Source organism: Erinaceus europaeus, chromosome 9, assembly GCF_950295315.1.
Source record: "Erinaceus europaeus chromosome 9, mEriEur2.1, whole genome shotgun sequence".
In the NCBI taxonomy this organism is placed as follows: Eukaryota; Metazoa; Chordata; class Mammalia; order Eulipotyphla; family Erinaceidae; genus Erinaceus; species Erinaceus europaeus.
The window spans coordinates 21,280,544-21,288,094 of NC_080170.1; the positions used below are offsets into that span (position 1 = coordinate 21,280,544).

At 45.1% G+C, this 7,551-nt stretch overlaps 1 protein-coding gene across 1 annotated transcript; it reads left to right on the forward strand.

The window, feature by feature from the left end:
- Positions 1-6,448: 6,448 nt before the first annotated feature.
- Positions 6,449-7,336, forward strand: LOC132540161 (gem-associated protein 2-like). The gene is made up of 3 exons (XM_060196930.1): positions 6,449-6,494; positions 6,555-6,734; positions 7,204-7,336. The coding sequence occupies exons 1-3, from the start codon at positions 6,459-6,461 to the stop codon at positions 7,303-7,305; spliced, it is 318 nt and encodes a 105-aa protein (XP_060052913.1). The 5' UTR covers positions 6,449-6,458; the 3' UTR covers positions 7,306-7,336.
- Positions 7,337-7,551: the final 215 nt, after the last annotated feature.

A 7,551-nucleotide genomic window follows, 5' to 3' on the forward strand; every position in this document is an offset into this window, starting at 1 on the left:
ACCCTGCTCACTTAGAGACCAGCAAGGACTTCACAGAGACTAAGGGTTAAACTAGAAAGAGGGCTGTTTTCTGTTGTTTTTGTTTTTGCTTTAAATTATTATTAGTGATTTATTATCGATTTCCAAGATTGTAAGGTAACAAGGGTCTGTGGTTTGAGCATTCACTTGACTTGAACAGTGTGCCATGGAGTTAATAAAATTAAACTCACAGCCGCTTATTTCTTTCACTGCTTATAACAGCACTGTTAAGGAGAAAATATATGTAGGGTGGATTCTAATTTTGAAGAATACTTCATAGTTGGTTAAAAGGTAGGAAGGAAGGAAGGAAGGAAGGAAGGAAGGAAGGAAGGAAGGTAAGGTGAGTAAGGGAAGGAGGGAGGGAGGGAAGGAGGGAGGAATGCTTCTGTGTTCCCATTGAGTGAAGTGGTATTGAGCATCTGGATGAGAGCAGCAGCTAGGGGAAGGCTTCAGCTGGGGGAACACAGGACTTGTGAGACTAAATCCTAGTTTATGTGTGCAACAAAGTATAACAGAGTGGTGCTCTGCTTTGTCTCACAACATGCCCCCAATTACAAAATGCATGAAATTAATCATTTTTAAATATAGGCAGAGAGAAAAGATAGACAGAGAGAATATGAAAGAGAACACAGCATCAAAATTTCCTCCACTTCAGGGAAGTGCAGTTCAAACGTGGGTCACACACATGGCAAAGCAGTATAATAGCAAGTGCAATTTTTTTTCCAAACAATATGAGTCTTTAAAATCAATGAGGAAGAAAAATCAACATTTATATGAGAAAATAAAAGTTCTATAAAATGAACAACATATAAGAACTACTGGGGAGCCCACAGACTGCCCCCTTCTGAGTTGCTCTATTTTCATGGCTTATTCCACATGCCTTCCTTAGAAAATGCAACCTGACCTCAACCTCCAAGTCCATTCTTCTTGCCATCTACCTGCTTCAGACCTTAGAGAGAGCACTTCCTTTCCAAGATCCCAGTTCCAGAGCCACATGGCTGTTCAAGAAAGGTCAAGCTGGAAGATCCCAGCGAAAGGGAAGGCAGATGTCAGCAAGTCCAGAAAGATGGTACCCAACCTTTCCTCTTTACCAGGAAGAGTTCCTGGGAGTCATCAGTGGGTGTGATGGCAGGTGAGATCAGCCCCCTGCTCTGAGTGGATAGGGCCTCAGGGGCTGGGCCACTCCCCCTGAAGCCTGTGGTACAGATGGAAGTATCCCTTCCAAACAGGGAGAAAGAATAAATGGTTTCTGTATATTGAGCCTGGCTTGGAAATATGTCAGAAGAAAGCTGAATTTCCCTGATGCCTCCATTTCTCAGAAAATGAACCTGACAGTGAGGAATCCTGTGACTGCACCTCTTGCTAGGGAGCCTATTTGTGCAGAGAAAGAATAAAAGAAAAAGCTTTGTTGGTAGCATGTAGTCACATCCCCCAGAAGGATAAAAGAATTACCCCCTTGTCTCTGTGGACTATGTATGGCTCATTAAAATACCTATGTAACTTACCTGGGATGTGTTTGGGAGAAGGCCCATGGCCATAAAGTTCTCCTCTCAGGTCCCAGTGGAATGAAGACATCAGGAACTTACCTGGTTACCTCCAACCACAGTTGCCAATTAAAATCATCCTGATTACCCACCAGAGCAGTTGCATCAGGCAGTAGGAAGTATCTTTGTTCAGTACCCACAGTGAGTTCTGAGAAATGACAGCAATTCAAAGACACAACCTCATGAACATTTGGGCCACTTTTGAGATGGCTAAGGACTGGGATCCAAACAGACACAAGAGGACTCCTCTCTATAATAAAGTTCATGCCCCTTGACATTTTAAAAAAATTTTATTTATAAAATGAAACCATTGACAAGACCTTAGGATAAGCGGGTTACAATTCTCATCAGCTGAACTCTGCATCCCATCCCCTTCCTTGAATGCTATCCTATTCTTTATCCCTCTGGCAGTATGGAACGAGGGTTATTGTGGGTTGCAGAATGTGGAACGTGTGGCCTCTGTAATTGCTTCTCCACTATACATGGGTGTTGGCAGGTTGATACGTACTCCCAGCCTCTCTCTCTCTCCTTCCCAAGTAAGGCAGTGCTGTGGGGAGGTGGGGCTCCAGGATACATTGGTGGGATCATATGCCCAGGGAAGTCAGGCTGGAGCCCCTTGACATTTTTGACAGACAAATGAAATATTCAATGATGATTCCTTTTTACACACTGGAGCTATTCAATTTGACTGCTAGGAGTACAAGTCAACAGTTGCTTTTTCAGTGCTCAAAACAGAAGTGTAAGTGGTTTTCCCTTGGTCATGGAATGCCCTGTCCATCTTCCAACACATTCTGATTCTACTTTCTTTTTTGTTGTTTTTTATTTTTTAAATATTTATTTTCTTTATTTATTCCCTTTTGTTGCCCTTGTTGTCTGATTCTACTTTCTTATTCGGACTTAGTGTTTGCAGAAAGGAATTCCCACTGATTTTTCCATGTTCATTTTGTAACCTGACACCTTATTCTATTGCCAGATAATTTCCAGAAACTTTTGCTGGATTAGTTAGGGTTTTCTTTGTATCCTATCACATCATATGCAGATAGTCACAGTTTGACTTCTTCTTTTCCAGTCAGTATCTTTAATTCATTCCTCTTGCCTATTGCCATTGCAAGAACTTCCAACATTATGTGGAATAATAACAGTCATAGGAAACACACATCCCTACTATCTGCCCTAAGTGGGAATGCTTTCATTTACTATGATGAAACTATTTACTATGATGATTATCATTTACTATGATGATTACTATTTCACAATTTACTATGATGTTGTCTATAGGTTTGCTGTATATGGACTCCACTAAGTTAAGGAAATTTCCATCTATTTTCATTTTTGAAGTTCTGATCATGAAAGGATGTTGGATTTTATCAAAGGCTTTATCTGCATCTGTTAAGATAATCATGTGGTTACTGTTTTATTGTTTTTTATTGATGCAGTAGATCATATTGACTTATTTACATATACTGAACCAATGTTGTGGAAAGTTGGTTTGAAACATGCAGACAAGTGAAATTGAATCACTACACACACAAAAAAATAAACTTCAAATGAATCAAGGACCTGGGTTTTAGACCAAAAACTATCAAGGACTTAGAGGAAAATATTGGCAGAACATACTTCCATCTAAAGTTTATAGGCATCTTCTATAATACAAATCCAATTGCCAGAGAAAGACTAAAGCAAAGAGCAACAAGCATAACAGCAACAAAAGGGACTCCCTAAAATGAAAAGCTTCTACACAGCAAAGGGAACCACCTCCCCAACAAAGCGACTCCTTTCAGAAGAGGACATGATCTTTGCAGGCCACACATCAGACAAAAGACTCAATCAATTATATCAAGAGCTCCCCAAATTCAGCAAAGAACAAAGAACGTCCTAACAGATGAGGAGGACTGAATGTCAGGAACATCAAGGACTAGGCAGCACTTGCATGTCAGGGGTAGGAAAACAGGCTTACTGAAGCCTGTATATTAGACAAGCAGGGAAAAAGGTGAGGGTTTCACAGATTTCGTCATGATTCTTGGCATGGCTGCACAGTCACAAGGTCAGACAGATCAAAGCAAGCCCCTTAGCTTATCAAGTTGGATCAGGGTCTCTGCAAGAGCCGGCTCCCTAGTAAGCCAGAGTGTGACTAACAGGACTGAACTGGTGCTTAGGCCTGTGGCCCATGAGCTGCAGTAGCTCTCTGCTGGGGTGTGATCCTCTAGTTGGCCTGACTTGGAGGCTTGGAGGGCAGTGATCTGTCAGTGGACCTGGATGCATCTTCGGCTTGTCTCTGAGGTCCTTTGAAACTTATCAGAGAACAGAGAGAAGTGGGCTGTGAACTGTCTGCAAGACTTCGCTGCTTCCTGCAGAAACCTGTCTCAGTGTTTTGACCAATTCCACTGTCAGTCAGCCTGAAAATGGTGGATGGGCGCAGCATGATAGAACTGCATTTTCTGTGAGGAAATCTCTCCCTAGGCTGGAGCCAGCAATTCTTGAATGGTAAGCACAAAAAGATCACCATTTGCTGAAGGCTCAGATGGTGGTGCTATTATGATTGTGTCAGTGTAGTTTCTCAAAGGACAGCTGGCTGTGTGAACAGTCATAGGCTGTCTTCAAAGAAGTGCCTGATTATGTTGCGGATGTCCTGTCAGAAGTGATCTGCTGAGTGTTTCTGGGAGTCAAGTCAGACTGCGAAGCACAGATGGACAGGTGGCTGTAGCCTGTGAGCTCATGTCTCGATAACAGCAAGCCTCATCAGAGTTTCTCTAGTTTCAGGTCCCTTCCAGCTGAAATACTGGATTGAACAATTGTCCACAGTCTTTCATTCCTTTTCTAACCTCAGGTTGCCCTGGATGTGGAAAGCACTATTAGACCAGGTGTTATGTGCGGGAGGGGCTTTGTCTGTAGGAAGTGAGCACACAGTTCTCATTTTGGACATGAGTAGGAGGGAGAACATGGACCCCTATAACCAGGTAGCTAAATTGCCCCCTACCCAATTCATTTTTCCAGAAACTTTTTTGTGAAAAATATGTTTTCCCATTTTCTGGAGGAATAGCCACCAGAACACCCTGGAACACAGTCAGGAAACAAATAGCTGTTTAAGATAGATATTATGTCCACCTTGTTGTGCCTGCACTCAGGTAAAACAGTGTTTCCTAGAGCCATCCAGGTCAGGACACCTCTCTGAGATCCTCACGGACAGCTTCCCCTGCCTACCTGCAATTGTGTGTGTGTGTGTGTGTGTGTGTGTGTGTGTGTGTGTGTGTGTGTGTGTGTGTCTGTCTGTCTGTCTGTCTGTAGGTGTCTATGTAGGGGCTAGGAGTGGAGAGGGACTTCCCATGAGGGGTGTTGAGGGGAGGCTGAGGCAGGTGGTGGTGATCCCTTTGGTCCTTCATGATCATTGCCCAAGACACAAGGGAAGGATTGAAGCAGATGATCTGGAGCCTCTAAGATGAGCATATGGAGCCCAGGCCCCCAGGCTGCCAATTTCCCTCCTTGGTGTGAGTGTGTCTGGAGTGGAATGATGGGGCTGTGAATGAGAACCAGCAGGGACAGCCAGATGGGCTGCAGGCTCTGTGCCTGGCTCCAGGCAGTGAGGCAGAAGCTGCTCTGTGGCGATATCTACTCCATCTTCTTCAGTCAAGGTGCCTCTCTCTGCCTTCCTCCCTCTCTCCCTTCTCCTTCTCGATTTCTCTTTGCCCTTCAACTCAAACAAGAAATGGAAGACAGGGCCAATAGTAGGTATGGATTTCTGTCATGCTGCCACTGACTCCACACTGATAACACTGGTGGCAATAAAACATTGAGAGGAGTGGTCTGGGAGGTGGCACAGTGGTAAAGCTTTGGACTCTCAAGTATGAGGCCCCGAGTTTGATCCCTGGCAGCACATGTGCCAGAGTGATGTCTGCTTCTTTCTCCCTCCTCCTATCTTTCTCATAAATAAAATCTTAAAAAAAAGAAAATTGAGAGAGAGAGATATTTCCTCAGTCTAATTAGTCTGTGTTGAGAGAAAGAGAGAGAGAGAGAGAGAAGGAGAGAGAGAGAGAGATTGATTTCCTCAGTCTAATTAGTCTGTGTGTATTTAGTTTGTAGTTGACTAGAGATGGACCTGCTCTAATGTGCTGTCTGCTGTCTTCTGTAGGCAGAGGAGGAGGAGGAGGAGGTGTGTGTACCCTCCAGCCTGTGTGTGGAGCAGCCGAAGGCAGTTGCTCAGGCCAAGGGTGAGCCCAGAGCTCACATGGAGCAGCTGGCTGGCCAGGAGGCCCCCAGCCTCCAAGAGGTACCTGGTCCCTTCTCTGATCCTCACTGGGGATGTGATTTGGGTGGTGGTTTGTTCTGCACCCCGTTTAGCATGTTCTCATGTCTCTGCATTTTGGTTGATGAAGTCCTTCTGAGTCCTGTTCAGTGTCATTTCCCCTGAGATTAGGAGGCAGCTGCAATGACACCCTCAGGCAGGGCTTTGAAATCCCTACATGCAGTTTCCCTCCAGTTTGTCAGATGTTCACTGTCAGCCTCTGTCAGTGCTTTCAGCAGCAGGGATAAGAGTGTGTCTGCAGGTAGATTTTACTCACATTATTGGCAATTGAAATGGCTCCAAGACCTGCTATGTTGTGATGTTTTTCTCTGACTGAGGAGAATGAGGAAGAGCATCTAAAGAAACTTGTTTGCCTGCAGGTGGAGCAGCTGAAGCTGCCACATGATGACCCTGAGGTCAGGCCCAGGGTGAGTGATGGGAAGGACTCCATGGAGGAGGAGGTGGAGTTCCTGGAGGGAGACCTGATGCCTACGGAGAAGGAGGAGGAAAAACATGAGTGTCTAAGGTTGGAGGAGGTATTGGAGGAGGAAGAAGAGGAGGAAGAATAGGTGGTGTGTAGGGGGAATAAATCCGAAGAGGAGGAGGAGGAAGAGAAAATGGTGTGGATGGTATTGGAGGAGGAGGAGGAGGAGGTGGAAGAGGCAGAAGCGGAGGAGGGGGAAGAAGAAGAGGAGGAGGAGATAGAGGAGTAGGAGGAGGAGGATGTGGAGGAGGAAGAGGAGGAGGAAAATAAAGATGAAGAGGAGGAACTCATCGATACCATGGCAGAGGAGCAGCCAGTGGTGGTGGCGGAGTGTATTGAGATGAAGGACGCGTACACAGGGATCGTCGAATATTTTATAGAAGCTGCAGAAGAGGAATCTTCTGGCCAGGTTAGTGACGAATTGACTTGAAGGAGGGGCTTGTGCTCATGGGGCTGCCATGCTTGCTGAGGGAAGCTCATGTGGAGTCTGGATGACGGTCTGTGCAGTACCTTCTCCACAACTGTTCTTACACCACTGGTTTGTCAAGTGTACAAATATCTAGATCTGTGACCAGCCTACTATGCTTGAGAGTCTCTGCTTTGGAGATGGCAAAAATGTTAACAGGGTCTTTGTTTTCCTTTGAGCTTCTATGAATATTTCTGGTAACACAGATACTTGCTTAGAGGAGGGGCACAGGGAACAAGCTGAACAAGGTGTTTTTTCAGCTTAGAGAGACACATGTGTCTGAGTTTCCAGCAGCCAAGGCAGCAGTGACTCACCAAAAGGAAGTAGTAGAGTTCTCCAGTGCAAGCTTAGTTTCTTAAATAAAGCACCAGCTAGGTGATCTGCTGGAGGCTGATGCTTTCCTCTCTGTTAGGAGGAGTATGAATACTATGAATCTTCAGACTCTGAAGCCACTGAGTCATCTGAGAGCCCAGTGGATGAAGAGAGCTTAATCTGGCTGCTCTACCTCCTGTAGGAATGAGACCCCTTGGTGGAGATTGTGATGATGCTGAAGTTGTCCTCCATGTCTGAGGTGATGCCGGGGTTTTCTTTGGGGAATATTCAAAATATTAAAAATAATTCATAACTTTGGGAGCTGACTCACATTGCTGAATGCACTTGTTACATTGTGCAAGAACCTTCGTTCAAGTCCCCCCTTCCCCCCCCAAAAGCTCTAAGAGTTCAAGCCCCCACCAGGGGGAAAGCTTTAGGAGTGGGGAAG

Excerpts from the sequence above, each read along its gene's own strand:
- LOC132540161 (XM_060196930.1), top strand. The coding sequence starts at position 6,459 with ATGGTGTGGATGGTATTGGAGGAGGAGGAGGAGGAG. Across the intron at positions 6,495-6,554 it reads TGGAGGAGGAGGAGGAGGAG|GAGGAGGAGGATGTGGAGGA; the intron begins GTGGAAGAGGCA and ends ATAGAGGAGTAG. Across the intron at positions 6,735-7,203 it reads AAGAGGAATCTTCTGGCCAG|GAGGAGTATGAATACTATGA; the intron begins GTTAGTGACGAA and ends CCTCTCTGTTAG.